Here is a 19,325-nt window from a genome sequence, read left to right on the forward strand (position 1 = left end):
TCATGTGAGTGACAAAATTAGATCGTGAGAAATCAAAAGTGACCAAAAAGGTCATAATCTTTGTTTTTTAATCTCTCCATTTTTCTCTCTGCATCGTTCCAATTTTATCGGATGTTTCTGAAATGATTAATCTCTTCATTTTTATTATCTACAAATTTAAAAACAAAAATATAACATTAAATGAATCAAAATCATTTTTATACATCTCAAACCATTCAAAAACTTTCTTTTGACTTTAACAAAATACTTTGGTTTGTAAAAAAAAAAAAAATACATTAAAAAATATTAATAATCAAGAAAATAAATGAAGAGAGAAAATGAAAACATCAACTAAATGGATCAAATCACTTATAATTTTAAAGAACAAAAATAATGTAAAGCCCAAAAAGAGAAACATGAATGCACCATGTCTGTCTGAAATCTGAATATATCGTGACATTCGTTCGTTTCTCTCTCTCTCTCTCTAAAAAAACTCTCTCTCTCTCTCTCTTCAAAATCAAAATCCCCCCAAAACCAAACCCTTATTAACTCCTCTTTCACTTCACCCCGAGATCTAATCGAAAACCTTGGTATGCACCCTTTCTCACTCTTCTTTTTTATTATTCTTTACCTCCATTTCATGATTCAATTTTCTGCTGTTTTCTTTAATGGGTTTTCTTCAAAATCTTTTTTTTAATGTCTCTGATAAATCTTTGCTGTTATTTTTCATCTGGGTCTTTTTTGTTTTACTGAATTTGAATTTCTTAGTAAAAATAGAGATTTATTGTATTTATTGAATGTTTGAAGTTTTGATTTTTGTTAGATATAAGGTTTTAGTGGTATCATGGAAGAACCAGAAAATGTTTCAGAAACCACTGTGACCCATGATGTGAAAGTTGGTGGTGAAACCCTAGATGGGTCTGTGGTATGTGGGGGTCACAATGAAGTGATTTGTGGTGATTCTGTTGGGGTAGGTGGTGGGACCGAATATCTGGTTGAGGAATCTAAGGTTGTAGAATTTGAAGATGCCGGTAGCGAGAATGCGGCGGCAGTTGAGTTGGGTAGCGTTGTTTTGGGAGGGGAAGTGAGAGATGAAGCAGTAGTTGGTAGCGAGTCTTGCACAGTTGTCGAAACAACAATCGATGACTTCAATATGGTGGATGCTGCCAAGGCCGCAGATCATAGGGTGGCAAATACTAGCAATGATGATGCTTTAACGGGTAGTTCTGTAAGGGAAGAAAATGTACAGTGCTTTGGCCTTGAAAAGTGCAACGCAAAGGAGCAATTGATAGTTGACAACGATGTGAGTGGTGTTTCTTCCTTGGATGCTCAACAATCTGATGTACATGAGGGGATGCAAATAGATGGTGAAGATCAACAAGGAACAGAACGAAACGAAATAGTGAATCACACTGCAGAGGTTAAAGGTAAGAAGATATCTTCTGATTTCATTGGTGTTTTCTTCCAGCTTAACTAGTGGTTACTAGTAAATGAGAATGTTGTTTAGTTTCTAGATAGTGATGCTTGTAGATATGTTGGTGCAGGTTCGTCGGCATCTATTGAGACTGAGGAAAACTTGGATGCTAATGCAATTGTAGAAGAAGACACTCAAGTTACTGACCAAGGGAGCCATGCGCCATTGCGTGATGGAAAGGAAAAAGTCAACGAGGAGTCAAATGGTGGTCAGGAAATTGAAAAAGTTAATGAAGTTGGGAAGAGAAAACTAAGAGATAGAAAAGCCGGAAAACATGCACTTGTGAAGCCTGGTAGTTCAGAAATAGTTCATCAGGCACGATATTTGCTGCCAAAAGAAAAAGAAGAAGGCGAGTTTTCTCTCTCTGATATGGTTTGGGGCAAAGTGAGAAGTCACCCATGGTGGCCTGGGCAGATATTTGATCCGTCAGATGCATCTGAGAGGGCAAAGAAGCATTATAAAAAAGATTGCTATTTCGTCGCATATTTTGGTGACAAAACATTTGCATGGAATGAAGCATCTAAGCTAAAGCATTTTAGGGCACATTTCTCCACAATTGAAGAGCATAGGAATCGTTCAGAATCATTCCAGAGTGCTATTAATTGTGCTTTGGATGAAGTTTCAAGACGAGTCGAATATGGGCTAGCATGTTCTTGTATACCTAAAGACACCTATGACATGATTAAAAGCCAGACAGTAGAAAACACCGGGGTTCAACAAGAAATAAGTATCACACATGGGGTGGATGAGTCTCTAAATGTTGACTCATTTTCACCTTTGAATCTTATAGAATATGTGAAAACACTATCCGAGTTTCCTACGGCTGGCTTTGATCGTTTGGAGCTTGTGACTGCTAAGGCTCAGCTGCTTGCTTATAATCGTTTTAAGGGTTTCTCTTGTTTGCCAGAAATACAACATTGTGGAGGTGTTGACCCGGACAATTCATTTTTTGTTGACAATGAACAAGATTTGTGTGAAGATACTGAGAACGCAACTCCTGTAGTTAAAAAAGGCAGCACCCGTCAAAAGCGTAAATATAAGTTCAAGGACACTTTGCATCCGACAAAGAAGGAAAAAAGGATGTCAGACCTAATGAATGGGACTCCAGATTCTCCCGATAGTGATGGTTGGACTCCAGATAATTTGGTTTCACCTGAACATTCCAAGAAAAGGAGCAAGAGCGCTATTGATCCCTACGCCGATGACTCTGAAATGCAAGATGGGAGAAAAACAATTTCTGTTGCAAAAGTTTCAAATACGACAAAGTCATCGTTTAAAATCGGTGACTGTATTCGTCGGGCTGCTAGTCAACTCACTGCGTCATCTTCTATAAGGAAGTGTTCTAGTGACCGATCTCCAAAGGCAGATGGAGACTTTGATGTTTTTCCTGATAATGAATCAGATGTGTCTCTCCCAACTGATGAAGATGATCAGGATTCGACAGAATATTCGTCTCTAGATGATTTGCTATCTTCACTTCAGCTTGTGGCACAAGAACCCCTTGGAGAGTATACTTTTCTGAATGGCAGCATAGTCAGCTTTTTTTCTGATTTCAGAAATTCTGTAGTTGTGGCTGCTGATTGGAAAGAGATTTTACGTACGGATAATTTTGGTATTAAGAGAAAGAAACCCCCAATAGTTGGAACTGGATCACCTGAAACATTTGAATTTGAAGATATGAGCGACACATATTGGACTGACAGGGTCATTGACAATGGCACTGAAGAGAAACCAGCGCAACAGAAACCAGTGCAACAAAAACCAGTGCAACAACCATCACGGAAAAACCAGAAAAAAGACGAACAACCAGTCTCTGCTAAGTCACCAAAGCCAGCTGTTAAATCACCAAAGCCAGCTACCAAGTCACCAAAGCCAGCCCAAGTTAATCGTAAGCCCTATTCCAAGAAAAACAATTCTGAAAGCAATCCTTCCGAGGCTCCCGAAAAACCTCCTGGTTATATAGATGACAATGCTCCTGCTGAGCTTGTTATGAACTTTGCCGAGCTCAATTCTGTTCCCTTAGAAGCAAACCTTAACAAAATGTTTAAGCGTTTTGGACCACTTAAGGAATCTGAAACAGAAGTTGATAGAGTAAGCAGCCGGGCAAGAGTGGTCTTTAAGAAATGTGTGGATGCAGAGGTAGCTTTCAATAGTGCTAAAAAGTTCAACATATTTGGATCAGTACTCGTAAATTACCAACTTAATTACACTCCAAGTGCACTGTTCAAAGCTTCATCTGTTGATGCAACACAAGACCAGGAAATGGTTTTCGATCTCTCCAATTTTGAAGTTAATATGGTCTAGATTGTTTGGTACGTAATCTTCTAATAATATTTCACGCGATTTTAATTGTTACATTTTGATTGGTGTAATTTTATGCTATATGAATCTGTGATTGGCTATGTACTAGCTTTTAGAAAGAAAAAAAAAAAACATGATTAAAGATCCAATTATCTCGAGAAGGCTGCTTTAAAATGACCTTGTTTGTAAAGTAAGTGATGGTGTATCCAACTTTAGTTATCTTTAAAGTGCTTCTGATTGTAATCCTCTACATTGAGGGTTTATACTCCCTTGTTTATCTTTAAGACAAGCTCTCAAATATTTTTGTCCAGGACAGAAATATTGAAGGGTAGTAGAAACTTTTCTAGAACCATGCCAGCTGCAGAGCAATATAGAACAAAATCAGCGAGTGCTCTGGAACATAAGATCTTAATCGTGAAAGTTTTAGGAAATAAATGTTTTCTCAGCAACATTCTGAAATTAATAAAAAAGGGAAAATAGCCAGGGTGGTGTTGTAGGTTTTTTTAATTATTTTACAGCAACAGTCCGGTTTAGGTAGTTAAAGTCAAGATTTTAGAAATGGGAAATATAATCGTAAATGGTGAATTATTTACTCCAAAAACCCAAATCTTGACCCTTAATTTTAAGATTCTATAAAATTAATGAATCTTGACCCTTAATTTTAATATTAATGAATGGCTATGATTAATTATTACTAATCTCTAGAGTAAGATTTTTTACTCCTCCCTACACAGCCCACGAGACTACACTGTGAGATTGAAATCTCAAGTGTGAATGAATAGAAAAATGGAATCAAGTTTTTTTTTGAGTATACGGGAGCTTTAGTGCACCGGGCTGCCTTTGAACCGAATCAAATGATAATTCTCGTCGACCTACTCAGGTTCTTAATTTGAGATTGCCGTCTTCAACTGTGCAGTCTCGATAATTGTTTAGACAGAACTAGTGGAAAAACTTTATGCTAGGGTTGGGATTAGTATTAATTAATCAAAGTAGCTTTATATCTATAGGGGCTGCTAATTTTCTCCCACCTAAAAATATGAAATAGTAAGTTAGCAAGCCTAATCCCACTTGCTTATCTAAGACTAAAACCTCGTTATCTCTTTTAAAAACAGTACTTTTATACTTCTTAAAAAAACACTACTTTTATAAATGAGTGTTATTTTAATTTGGTTTATTTTTTGACAAGACGCCATTTTATGTAAAAAAAAAATCTTAATTTCTCTTTTTACCCCTTTAGCACTCGGTCCTTTTTTCTTTTTATAAATTGAATAATGTGTGAAAATGCTTTACTGAAACATTATGATTGATCGGTTTCGTAACTCAAGAAAACTGCATATTCTCCTATGGTTTCCAATGACATTTTCTTTGATTAATAAACCAATTGTTAATTTGCTTTTGGTCTAGCCTTGTTGACTTGGCCAGTTCAATCTTATAAGCTTACTCGATAATCATCTAAAACATTTTTATGTTACTTTGAATGTTTATTAGTTTAAAGTTTAGTAAATGGGAAATGATTGTTGGCAGTCGACATACATGCGTACGAGGAAAAAAAGTGTTATGTTTTGCTTTTGACAAAATAAATGAAATTGACTAGACTGTCCTTTGTCTGAAACTAACTCAAAAGAGTGTAATTGGTTATTTATCAAAAACAATTGGGAGTAGGTTTGCTAACTTACTCCATGTTTTTAGGTGGGAGTAAGTTAGCAATCCCCTATATTTGTGTGTGTGTGTGTGTGTTATATTACGGACATACAAATTCATATACATGCTTATAAAATATCCATTAGAGCCTTAAATTGAAAAGATGATGCAGAGCTTGGGCCAAATATTCATTATCTTAATCTATCAGAATGAGTTGGGCCCTGATGGTTCAACATCCATCTCTCTTCCAGAAACCAGACTAAAAACCCTAGCCTTTCCCTTTGCTTTTCTCCCATTGAAAACCGCAGAGTTGCAAACATGCATACATAGACCAAACTTCTGCACACAGATCAATCTTCTGCACAACAGAGAGCAGAAGCTTTCTCACCTAAAGCAAGTTTTTCACCCTGTTACATGTTCTTGTTTGTGCACAAGAACAGGGAGAAGAAGAGGCTGTGACAGCGGAAATTGGGAAAGCAGAAACAGGAAAATTCACTGTTTCTACTGAGTTTACGATATTCCCTTAGTGATGCAACTGATTCAACACAGAATAAATTTGCATGCAATCAGAATCACCCAGGTCTGAAAGCAACGTAAAATCGAGGATTCTACGTGATAAATTGCAATTTTGACTGACTTGATCTGAGTACAATTTTTTACAGTAATGAGTTGAAGCAATTGTAGAACATAGGAAAAAAGCAGATTGTGTTTTTTGTTTGCACAATACATGTGTGTTTGGTGTGGTACAGTTTTTACATTCAGTTCAAAATGACATGTAACTCAAACACAATATATTTTGAATAATAACCGATATTTGTGATTCTCTCATTTTAGGGAATGTTGACAAATGATATTGCGGCATATATTTGACCGAAGAAATTTTTATGAAGTGACTGCTGAAGGTATCCAGAATGTTGATTCGTCCGGACATTAATTTTTCTGTGAAAGAGATATTTTAGGTAGTTTTGTGTATAGCTTTGTCATCTGACCCTCATTTGTAGTTGCCATCACTCTCCTTATTGTTTTTATTTTCTCTAGTCTGAATATCAATGCTACATATACTAGTTAGCAGTTACTATACTAGTCATCCCTTTAGAGGGATACAAGTTGGTGTTGGGCGATTTAATTGTATGCATCAGTAGTTTTAAGTGCAGTGGTTGTTAATTGTTAACGTATCGTTGTTAAAATCTTCATATTTCATTGCATGTGGTTATTATGTTGACACTTTTAGACAGGAATTTGAGTACTCATTTGATTGAAATGCTATCTGGTCTCTAAAATTGTAGAGCCAAACAATCTGATCTTTGAAATTTCATAGCCGATCAATTTGTAAAAGCAAAGACCAAATTTTCGAAAGGCTACAAAATTTCCAGCTGAAAGTATGCTGGACCAACCCTCATACAACACAACCTGACATCTTTTTTTCTTTGCATTCAACAGATCTTGAGCAGTTTGGTGCTCCTGGTTTAATTGCACTTTAGCAGTTTCTATCACTTTGTGCAACAAACACTTCTGTTGGATTTGATTTACCCTCTTGCAGTGCATTAACCTTTTATCTGATATGATTTACCCTTATTATCCATCTTAGCTTTGAAAACTGGCGGATGCTAGCGTCTTGTCTCTCACCGGGAGCGAGTATTATTTGTCTTTATACAGTGGGAAAGGGAAGATGAAATAAAAAAAGTATTTGGTGTTTTGGGTCTATGTTATTTTTCTTTCACTTGTTCGTGGTGGGAGACCTATCAAGCTCTTCCACCCTAGACTGAGCCTTGAAAACTAACTTACCGAACCGGTTAACAAGCCTAGTTTATGCATGTTATAGCTTTTGAATATGGAAAAATTCTAGTGATTTCACCAATGAAAGAAATTATATTTATACAATCATTTTGATACAACTTTTTCATGTTCTCATTATGTTCTCTCTATAACCTAAATATATTAAAGTAAAAGATAGATAGAGTAATTTCACAGCAATCTAATGCCAAAGATTGTTTAAAGATAGATAGAGTAATTTTAAACATTTTGTATAAGGTTCAATGGAAGATGCAAATATTGCCTAACCAACACAATATCATATTCATTTGTTTAATTATCAGCATCTATATTTCATCATAATTTGGTTTTAATTGATCTACTTGCATATATTTAGAAATAAATTAAACTCAATTTTCTCATATATATATATATATATATATATATATATATATATATATATATATATATATATATATATATTAGTATTTTACTTTGAAGTTTGAGCTTGATTAAGGGTAGCAACACATTCTTTATTACCACCTAAGTATATGTAACACCGGATACTTTTGTAACAAAGATAGAAATTTGTGTTATTAACCACTTAAAGATAGAAAACCCACCATATTGAAGTCTTTGGTGATGGTTTTGGAACTTGATGTTGTGAGATCTCTAAAGTGTTGCTGAGTTAAAATTCACCTTTCAATCATCGAAAGTGGTCTTGATTGGTTTCGGTTTCGACTTGGTCAACAAGACGCCACATATTGAAGGGTTTGCCATCTATTTGAATCATTACTACATATAACTCTTCAATTTATCTATTTATTCAAAACAAAAGAAAAAGCCGTAAAATGCAAAAAAAAAGTTTTATTTTAAAAGAAAAATGCAAATAATGTTTAAATAAAAGTACTATTTTATTGAATAAAATATAACTAAAAATACTATAAATTATTGAATTATTAGTGAGAATACAAGTATTTCTCACATTTTGTTTGACATTTTATTCATGCATTCTCTTCACAATGTCAACATTTCCCCTTACATTGTCCACACTTGAAGGTTTCCCACTACAAAAAGCGTATACAACGTGTGATATGATTTGTTTGTGAAGATAAATTCTTAAGTATTTTGAAGGTTTTCACATTATTATACATGTATAAGACTATAAGCTAATGCAACACGTGGTTTGACTTACGAATCGAGGAAGACTTTGGTATTAGATTTTTTAGAAACTTAACATTAAGAAACTAATGCAACTTACTCTATTAGAAATTGTTAGTGTTGATTGAAAAGATACACGCTAAAGAAGTCTCACATTACTTATAATTGTAAAGCTAGAGATAGACCAAGACCATATATATATGAGTTCTACTTCAACATGTCTCATTATATTCTTCGATTGTCATTAGATAACGGTCGTGATTATTTACTCATGTTTTAAAGTTTACTTGTTATTTTCATTTGTTGTGATTGTGCTTCTTTTGATTTCTCTAAGCCAGTTTTTCCAAACATATATTTTTTAAATTGTTAAAACTATAAATTCCGATTGAGAAAGTTGTAACGTGTTACAATGTTAGAATCAAATTAATTAGAAAATTATGGTAAAAGTTAAGAAGAGTCTTATCATTATGTAAGTTTTATGTGGGTGAGATGGAACCCTCAACTTCTTGCCTTATAGGGAGCAGAGAATTGCCGTTGACACATTTTATAAGGTTAAGAAACACGAGTAAAATACGTTTTTGTCCCCTCGACAGTTAATTGTCAACTGTCGAGGAAAATCTCGGTAGTTAACTGTCGAGGATCTTCATTTCTAGTTGAATATGCATAATACATTTTGTTTTGAATGGAACAATAATTATCTTATTTATTCACTTTTCGAATTTATTTATTCATTACGCAATTTTAATTAGTTGAATTCACGTTAGATTTAATTAGTTTTTATTCGAATACACAATTATTCAAAACGCAACTTTAATCGAAATTATTCCAAATGTGATTTTATTCTAAGTACCATAATGTCAAACAAAATGTGCGCGACACGAAAATAAAACATAAAAAAAATCCAAAACAATTAGGCATTAAAACCCATTACATTCATTCTTCCTCGTCACACAAGTCAATCGGGTTGTCCGCTACAGTCCCTGGGGCACCTTGTTTTGGTTGAGGACCGAAATAGCATGTCCTCCCGCTCCTCCTCAACCAGGACTGTTTGTACACCGGCACTTTCGAACCCTTTTTTTTATCTTTTTTTTTTCTTTCGGAACCATCACAAACAATTACGTGCCATGTCATAGGCAATTTTTCTTTGATCTTCTCATCACCCTGAACGTTACCCTGATTCTGATTCTGAGACATATCTACATTAAAAAAAATGGCAATCAAAACCTAATTAAACAACAATGCCATAAAATCGTAAAATCAAAAACTAAACCTAAACCTAAACTATCATCAAAACCTACACAAACAATTCTACAACGATTCATCAAAACCTAAACCTAACAATTCAATAAAAGTTCTCTAACAATTCTAACCATTATAACCTAAACTATCCTAGCATATCATAAAATCAATAAAACCTATATATCAAACCTATATAATTGAAATTTAACAAAAAAAAAAAACAAACAATTCGACCACAAAACAACAATGCAATAGGATTCAAAAAACTTACTTGTTTTTGTGATCGAAATTGGCTTGGAATGACAGAAAATCGCACCTAAGAGAATGAAAACCGCAGCAAAGGAGTTTTGGTAACTCCTATGTCTGTTCTGTTCTTATAACCAATTTTCGGCAGTTAACTACCGAAGTTTTCCTCTGCAGTTAACTGCAACCAGTTATTAAATTCCTCGACAGTTAACCGCCGAGGGGGCAAAAACGTATTTTACTTGTGTACCTCAGCTTTATACAATGTGTCAACAACAATTCTCATACGAGTATTACCTTTATCATAGTAAGTTTTGTGTGTGTGGGTAATTAGAGGTAGAAGCTATATTATGGAATTATATCATTTAATCCACATAATACCAAAATAAGAAGAAACAAAAAGAGGTATGAATCAGGAATATCGGGTTCGATTTCAAGGAGGAACAACGCTTGATTGATGCACATATTTTTACGCATGAGTCGAATTAGTCGTCTATCACTGATGGATCGGAAATCGGTACGAAAGAAAAAAAAAAGTTATGAATCATAAGTTATGAAAAAAGTAGCTTTCGAAGGATAAAAATCTAAGAAGAAGACATATCCAATTATTGAAGAATATGATATATCATGGGGTATGGACAAAATATAAATCAAATTAACTATGGTGAGAGCCCACTTCACCAAATTTGTAGCTGATATTGCTTGCCCTATAATTAGACGCAATATATGATTGACAACATGTGATTCAAATGAGTTATGATTCTTCTTGGTTGAGATTTTGTGGATATGATAGCTCAAATCAACATTAAATTGGAGAGTGTGGTCCCATTTCTAAAATTGGCTTTTGGGGTTCCAGAAAGGGCAATTCGTGCTAAATGAAAAACGTGGTTTTCTTTACCCATTTGAACACTCTCAGCCATCAATATTCTAGTTTTGTTGTCTTAAGACGAAGGTCCTTTATTAAGGATGTCATTATCTTAGTACTTGTTTTTTCGATATATAAAGGCTGGTATGTCAGTCGGTCTCTGTAAACATAGCTCAATTGTCAGAGACATGCATTGTTATATGCAGGGATTGAAGTTCGAGCTTTGAACATCCTACTTCTTCATCTTAAAAAAAGTGAATTCTAGCCACTCGATTACTTGACCCAACAAAAAAAAATCAGTGTATCTTATATTTTTTAAATTTTGAACTAATTTAATTTTTTTTTTCTTTTTTTTTTTTACAATTTAAGCGACTATGAGTTGTGACATTTCTCATCCTTATTTTGAGAGTCAAATACACGGGTTAAGATCCTCTCCATTTGCTAAAATAAATTGAGTTTTGCAATTTGGAGAGAGATAGACACAAAAGAATAGATGGTGGATCCAACCATTAAGTAGGTCCCATCATCATTAATTATTTTTATTTTTTTCAAAATTTTGTGTTTATATCTCTCCAAATGGTAGAAATGAAGAAGGACATAAATGGAGAGGATTTTGACCCCAAATACACACTACCGAACACATGTAAATTTTCCCTAAAATATAAAAATAAAAAATACACATAAATTTTAAAAACCAAATGGAAATTCATTTATCAAAACCTTAATCCAACAATTAAACCAATTCTTTCGTATATAGCCAATTGTAAAAAATAATGAAAGATGCAAGGTCTCGTTATAGTTCATCTTTGAAAACATTTTTTTTTTTTGAAGGACATCTTCGAAAACAATTATTTCATGTTTGCTCATAAGGTCTTTGAACATATATATATTTTTTAATATCACTTTATTTAGTCTTTGAACACAAGGTCGTCGTACTAATTTATTGATATTTCAACCATTATTACCCTTTAAAAATCATATTTTGTTTTTAATGTAATTAATTGACTTTATATAATATTTTTTGAGAGGGACTTTAGATAATTCTATTTTCTTATGTACAAGGACTTTGGACAGAATCATAAAATAAAATTTATTTAATCATACTATTTTCTATGAGGCGTGCTTGAATAAATATGATAATATTTCAGAGTTTTAGTAATTTATTTAATCATACTATTTCTTAAAAACAAATAATATCATTTCTTTTTCTTTCAAAACATATTATAATGAGTTTATAAAAAAAAAAAATCATATATTTTGGTAGATATAGGCGAAATGACTCACTACCAAAAAAGAAAAAATATAGGCAAAATGATAAAATCATTAATAACTTACAACTGGAGGTGAACTTTGATTACAACGTCGACCTTACAACTTCGACATTTTTGTCGGTTGAATTAAAATTTATGAAAAAAAAAACTATTATAATGATACATAAATACTTCAAAATACCAAATAATGGATTTGCTCCTCTTTTCTTCCTTTTTTTTTTTGTTGAGGAGTTCTTCCCTTCTTTTCTATTGTCACTTTCCATCACCCATGACAACTATCATATTGTATCCTACTATATATAATATATATATAGTAATAGCTATAATATTACACATTTATTAGATTAGGTAACCTATAATATTTTGTTCTTAACTCACGATGTAATGAAAATATTATTAGTTATACATTACATCTCAGTGATTCAATTATTTTTGTCATGGACCAGAAAATATTATTGTTTTTTGGTTTTACAACCAGAATTGAAGTGGAATTACACGAAATGGTAGCATTATTATACAATAAAAAAAATGTGGGATATAACAACAATGTTTTGTCAAATATTATTTGAACCTTGAAGACTGTCTATAGATGCCTAAAAAAGCCTATCTATAGATTTCAACTCACATAAACTCTTTTTTTTTTTATCCCAAAAATTACTTATGAAGTTATCAAAATTGTAAAAAATGGTATGAAAAATGAAAATGAGTTTTAGTTTGTGTTTGGTTCAAAAGAGGCCAAAGATGGGAAATTTTTTAAAATGTTTTTTGTTTGGTTTGATGGTGGAATAAGAGAGATTTTAATGAATAGAGAGACTTTTAAGTTTTAAAATACTTAACATCACATTAAATATAAGAGTTTTTAAGTCTAATCCCCACTTTTAGGTGAAAGATAAACATAGCTTAGGATGGATACCTTTTTTTTAAAAAACAACTATTATTAGTATTGTTAGTAATTTTTAGTAGTATTATGCTCGAAATGCAGATGAAACTATCAATTTCTTATCACTCCGCTCCTTAACTCTCTCATCTTGACAAACATGCCAACCTTTTATTTCATTGCTTACGAGAGATATTGATTCCCCTCTAGTTCAAAAACATTGAACCAAACAACCAAAATTTAAAATAATCCATCCCATCCCATCCCTTCTCTTCCCTCCCATTCCCCTCCAACTAAACAAAACCTCATGTCACATTGATAAATGATCTATTTAAACACCCACAATCATTTAAATATCAACAACTACTAATGTCGCTCCTAAGAAATAACAATAGCATGATCGACAAGGATTACAATAAAACAAAGGAAAATAAATATAAGATATGAGTTTTAAGACGCTCATTTTTTTTCTCTCGAATCGATATCAATCAAGTTACTGCTCAACCAATTGGAGTTTCATGTGATGATAAGTGTATATGAAAGTATTTCACCCTAGAATATGGGTAACATGCAATACCAAACGATAAAAGCATGCAAATATTGTGTTCTAAGCTTATTTCCTCTATAAAAAAAAAGGGCAAGTTGTTCAATATTGTCGGCTTAATAGCTAGCACTTCATAATATCCTTGTTTTTTTAGCCTTTCATTTCTCAACAAGGTCCCTTGTGCCTTAATCTTTATGGTCCTATATTTCTCTATCTCTCCTTTATTTTCTACCTTCTCTTGCACTACTTTAATTTCACTCACCAACTCATTCTATCTTCTTCTGCTACACATACTTATTTATTATAAAATTAAATTGTTCCTTTTTCTATGTACCTTGATTTTGCTTCAAAAGGGTATGATTTGAAGACAATAATGAAGTCATAAAAAAAAAAAAAAACCTTTTTCAAGACATGTCTATGTTGGATCTCAATATTGTTGACATCATCCATGTTGATGATAACTCAACCAATGTTCAAAAGAAGTTGCAACTTCTAACTTCTCCTTCTCAAATATCAGATTCTAGAACCTCCAACTCTTCTATTTGGAATCCTGCAGAGGAAGATTCCTCAAATAATTCCTCTCCTTTCATATTTGACCTATTGAAGAAAGAAAAAGATGTCTCACAAATAGTCAAAGAAGAAAAGAAAGAACCAATCACAAGGACACTTTTCCCTGTGAGTGCTGATAGAGGAGGTAGATTATCTGATTATTCCATGACTCAAAGGATGAACTTTGATGAGCAAAATGGACACAGTATCTTGCAGCAAAAGCAACCTCAAGTTAGAAAAAATAGAAGAGGACCAAGGTCTCGAAGCTCGCAGTACCGGGGTGTTACCTTCTACCGTAGGACTGGTAGATGGGAGTCACATATATGGTATGTCGTATTAGGGTCGTTTCTAAGATTTTTGGTACTTTAAACGAACTAAGAAAATGATGCCTTGTTAATTATACGAATATTATTTTTCTTACATTTTTTGTTTCAAAATCATTACCACTAACCTGGTATATGATTATATTTAAGACATGGACATAATAGAAAAGAATAAAATTGTGTCCCTTTAATCGAAATGTATCAGTCTTTTAATTTGGATCACCGCGCAATAAGTGTGCGACACAGTTACTGATCTTGGTTGTCCGATCTCAAATCAACGATAGAGATTATTCAAAATCGAGATTATGATCTTAGTTTTTGTATTAACCAATACCTATTGTTTGGTGGTCTCATTTCACTGACCTTTTACTTCTATGTGTGTGACTATGATTGTAGGGATTGTGGGAAGCAGGTCTATTTGGGTAAGTGGATATTTTATTGGTTAGTGTTGTTTTGATTAAATTATTTGTTAGAATTTGGATGCTATGATGTTTTTGTTTTTAAGGTCTTTTTAATTTGTGTCCTAAAAATACATGTTAAAGAGCTCAAAAATCTAAATTTTATATTTTTGAAAACATTTTTTTGTATTTTAAAAACTTTGAATACACAATTTTTAGACGGAATTATAATATATGTAATTCCTTAAAATGTCCATTTTCAGGCACATATTAACATTTTCTTTTATTTTTATTATTACTTTTTTATTTTTGGTTGCCCTTATTATTTCTAATTTGATTTGATTTTGATAGGTGGATTTGACACTGCTCATGCTGCTGCAAGGTGGGGACTATTCTTTTGAGTGGATTGAGTAATATTATTTGCATTTTAATTTGTTTTGGCTACTTATATTTAAAAAAAAAACTGATAATTTTTGTGTATAGAGCATATGATAGGGCTGCTGTTATGTTTAGGGGAGTTGATGCTGATATAAACTTTAATTTGAGTGATTATGAGGACTTGAAACAGGTAAAAAAAATTATGACTGATCAATTTCTGTTTGAATATCAATTTTTGTGTGAATTAATTCATTAAGTTTAAAATTTAATTGGAATGTAGATGAGAGGTTTGAGCAAGGAAGAATTTGTCCTAAGGCTTCGTAGAAAAACCAATGAAAACTCAAAGAGAAGTTCAACATATAGAAGGACACTATCTCTTAACAAATATGGTCAAGGAGATCCACAAATTATTACACCATTTGTGGCCAAAGAGTGAGAACCTCTATTATTTTCAATCAATATATACATTTTTTCAAGTGAATGTACTAAAATTTGCATACATTATTTTCAATCAATATATAAATTGTTTCAAATTTCAATCAATATATACATTGTTAATTTAGATAATAATTATGCTGCTATCTTCATATCTATAAATAACATTTTTTTTATATATTAAAAAAGAAATAACAATTTTTTAGTACAAATTTAATAATAATGTTTTGAAATTGTGGAAAATTAAATTTTATACAAATGTTGAATCATATTTTACTGCATAAATATTTGCTCAGATAGTTTTTAGAAAACAATAAAAAAAATGTGACACTTATATTAAACTAAAAGAGTTGAACACGGTGTATAAGTTACATGGTCTTTAAGTTTGAGGTTTTTAATAGATTGACCTTTTAAATTATTTTGGTCACACCTAAGTCTTTAAGTTTAAGTTTTATAATAAATTGATCATATAAGTTATTTTGGTCACACATAAGTCCTTTAAGTTTGTAAACATTTTCGATTTCGTCTTTCTACCACATTATCATTTTTGTAATGTTTGGTTAATAGAATGACTAATTGAAAACATTTACAAACTTAAATAACTTATATATGATTAAAATAACTTAAAGATCAATCTGTAACAAATCTCAAACTTAAAGATTAGTGTGGGACTTAGCAAAAATTCTTTGTACAGATTTGGTGTGGGACTATTCAATATATATTTTATTCTGCCACAATACTTTCTAACATAGATGATGATAGATTAGTGTGCCTCAGGCAGTGGCAGTGATCTTATCTAAAAGGGAAAGTTCCAAATAGTCCATCCCAGGGTCATGAATTCAATATCATATGTATGTATAATAATGCGACAATTGCTTTTTTGACATAAAAAACTTCCTAAAGACACAAGTAAAATACTTAAATGTCCCCAGCGATAGTTAACTACCGTTCAAGAATTGCCGACAGTTAACTACCGCTGAACTCAACGGTAGTTAACTACCGTTGAAAAATTCCTTTTCTATTCTCTCTCATCCCTCCCATCTATGTTTTCTCTAACTACCAAACTCTTGTTAAAAACAAATCTCAATTAACAAACTCAGTGTTATAGACAAAGTGTTTGTTTGATTATTAATTAATTTTTTGTAGCAATATGATTCTTTCATTGCTAAAAAAAATATGATTTTTTCATTCTTTTTTACGGTATTTTAATTTTCATATTTAATTAACAATTTGAAATAACCAGAAGCATGAGCTGTTAGTTGAGAATAAGTTGCTTTCACAAGCTTAAAGGAGCATCATATAGAAACTGAACCATAAGTTGAAGTAGTGGTATTTATCATGAAGAAGAGTTAAGTGGTTATGTTGTTCTTATTTGTTGGGTTGGTACACAAGTCAAATATGATTGGTAGATTCGATGTTTCAAAAGAGTTGCTTGCTGCCGGATCCTCAACGGTAGTTAACTACTGCGGGAGATATTTCAATATTTTACTTGTATCGGTGTGAATTATTTAATGTCAGAAAAGCAATTTTCTAATAATGCAGCAGAACTTTACATGTAACATTTTCTTTGTGCAGATTTTGTCATAAGTCACCCATCAAGCGTGATCATGAAGTAGAAACTAGTTGTAAGCCCTCTAGTATTTATAAGGGAGAGATAGTTGCAAATTCTAACAAAACAGGTTTGAATTTCTTTTACTGATTTGTCTTTGATATTTATTTTTTAAATTGAATTAGTTATCTAATGTTGAAAAATGTCATAACTTTTCTTCTTTTAGTTTATATTGCAAAATTAAAAAACCATGCAAGATATTTTCTCAATCGTTTTTTTTTTTAAGACTTTCTCAATCTTTTTGATTACATATACTCTCTATCTTATGATAAGTGACATTCTAATAATTAATAAGAGTAATGATATTTGAACATCCATTTTTTAACAACTTTTGTGACAACCCTCTCTCTCATACTCTTATTGTATTTTTATTCTCTCTCTATTGTTGTTATCCAATAAAAAAAGATAAAAAATGTTGTCACCCAAAGTTGTTGGAAATTGGTTATCAAAATATCATTACTCAATTAATAAAGGAGAATTGTCTAAAACTAAGTGTCATTTCATTTTTTTCTTCTTCAAGATAATATTATTTATTTTTTTCTTATCCTAAGCCATTATATTTTACTATGTACATTTTTTTTGAAGAATACAATGTGCATATTATAATGGTTAAATTCAATAGTTAATAATAATACTTTTATACAAGTGTTATACTTGATAGAATACAATTGTTATACTTTTTTTTTTTTTTTTTTTTTTAAGAATACAATTGTTATACTTATTTATCTGTTTTTTAATATGTACAAAATAGCCTGAAAATCTTTGTTATAAATCAAGGAAAAAGGAAATACTAACTTTTTTGTGTGAATGATCTATGAAACTTACTAATCAATAGTATATCAATAAACTTTCACTTACAATTATTGCAGGCACTTTACATAATCTTGATTTGAGTCTAGGGATACCCAAAGAAAGAGGAACAATGGTATGGTACCACTCTTCACTTTGTTTATTTTTCCTTGTTGCATTGTTATTTGATGATAGAAGGGAATGCACTTGTTTTTTTATTTTTATATTAAACAAAACTTATATGAACTAATGCGTACTACTCAAGTCAAAAGGCCAATTCTAATTGCTTGGAAGATTTCTATTTTTTTTGTTGGACAAATAGAGTGGCTTGGAAGTTGGAGTGTGTACTTGTGTTTAATTTCTTCAAAAGGAATGTCCATGCTTTAGGTCTTTGGACTTCTCTCTTTTTTGAAATTCGATTCTCATTTTTAATTGCGCAATTTTGAGTCCTATTTTAATTGTTTTGATCAATTTATGATTTTGACGGTCAAATTTAAATTCTATTATTATTATTATTATTATTATTATTATTATTATTATTATTATTATTATTATTATTATTATCATTATTATCATTATTATTATTATAACATTTGTGATGTTAATTATAAGATATTACTCAGCAGGAGAAGGGTTTGGTAAACATTAAAAAAGAAGTTCCATTGCAAGTATTTTCCAACTTGGCCAGGAAATTTTGCAGTAATGGCAGCAACATTGCATTGGGGTCGTTGAAATCAAATGCAGCAGCATCATCAGGATTCCTTTCATCACCCCCATTTCTTCCAATCACCTCACATAACAATAATTTGCCTACAATTTTATCATTGGCTCAACCACAATATACTCATCATTGACTACCATAGTATAGTATCCCACGGTTGTAGGACCAGATCAGTAAAGCCTTTAATTTTTTGAGGCAAGAGTAGCTAAAGCCATCAACAAATTATATACATTTTGTACATTAGATTTGATTTGTTTCCACAATATTATGAAGAATGTATTTAATTGTAATAATAATTCGTTTAAAAAATGAAATAAAAATAATAATGCCAAGCATAATGTATTTTTTGAAGGAAGGTTGCTTATAGTATTTCATTAAAGATAGGCTTAATTACACTTTTGGTCCTCGTGTTTTGGTCTACTCACGAAACTGGTCCTGCCCTTTTAAAACAGAACAAAACGGTCCTTCAATTATCATTTTTGTTGCATTTTTCGTCCTACCCCCCATTTTATTCTCCAAAAACGCAGAGAAATGATAGTTTTAGACCTAACCCCTATGCTCAACCATGAAATAAACAAGGAATAAAGCATGTGGGTACAAAGAATTCACTTTATTCAACACACTAACCAAAAAAACCCTAATTTCTAAGATATGTTTCAAATTATGGTTTTTTTGGTTAGTGTGGTGAATAGAATAGATTCCTTATGCCCACATGTTTTATTCCTTGTTGATTTCATGGTTGAGCATAGGGGAAGGTCTAAAACCGCCTAAAACTG

General features: G+C 31.8%; 2 protein-coding genes across 4 annotated transcripts; both read left to right on the forward strand.

The window, feature by feature from the left end:
- Positions 1 to 380: 380 nt before the first annotated feature.
- Positions 381 to 6,629, forward strand: LOC25483208 (uncharacterized). 2 transcript variants are annotated; one of them, XM_024775708.2, is made up of 4 exons: positions 381 to 569; positions 803 to 1,406; positions 1,524 to 3,765; positions 6,230 to 6,629. In XM_024775708.2, exons 2-3 carry the CDS (start codon positions 824 to 826, stop codon positions 3,755 to 3,757), a joined length of 2,817 nt encoding a protein of 938 aa, XP_024631476.1. In that variant the 5' UTR covers positions 381 to 569; positions 803 to 823; the 3' UTR covers positions 3,758 to 3,765; positions 6,230 to 6,629. The 2 variants fall into 2 exon arrangements, with proteins under 2 accessions (XP_024631476.1, XP_039690798.1); XM_039834864.1 differs by having other exon boundaries at positions 810 to 1,406.
- Positions 6,630 to 13,451: 6,822 nt separating this feature from the next.
- Positions 13,452 to 18,881, forward strand: LOC25483209 (ethylene-responsive transcription factor RAP2-7). Of its 2 annotated transcripts, none has more exons than XM_013611862.3 (8): positions 13,452 to 14,222; positions 14,616 to 14,641; positions 14,969 to 14,999; positions 15,101 to 15,185; positions 15,276 to 15,427; positions 17,006 to 17,109; positions 17,909 to 17,964; positions 18,452 to 18,881. In XM_013611862.3, the coding sequence occupies exons 1-8, from the start codon at positions 13,759 to 13,761 to the stop codon at positions 18,680 to 18,682; spliced, it is 1,149 nt and encodes a 382-aa protein (XP_013467316.2). In that variant the 5' UTR covers positions 13,452 to 13,758; the 3' UTR covers positions 18,683 to 18,881. The 2 variants fall into 2 exon arrangements, with proteins under 2 accessions (XP_013467316.2, XP_013467318.1); XM_013611864.3 differs by having other exon boundaries at positions 13,453 to 14,222; positions 18,455 to 18,881.
- Positions 18,882 to 19,325: the final 444 nt, after the last annotated feature.

This window comes from Medicago truncatula, chromosome 1, assembly GCF_003473485.1.
Source record: "Medicago truncatula cultivar Jemalong A17 chromosome 1, MtrunA17r5.0-ANR, whole genome shotgun sequence".
In the NCBI taxonomy this organism is placed as follows: domain Eukaryota; kingdom Viridiplantae; phylum Streptophyta; class Magnoliopsida; order Fabales; family Fabaceae; genus Medicago; species Medicago truncatula.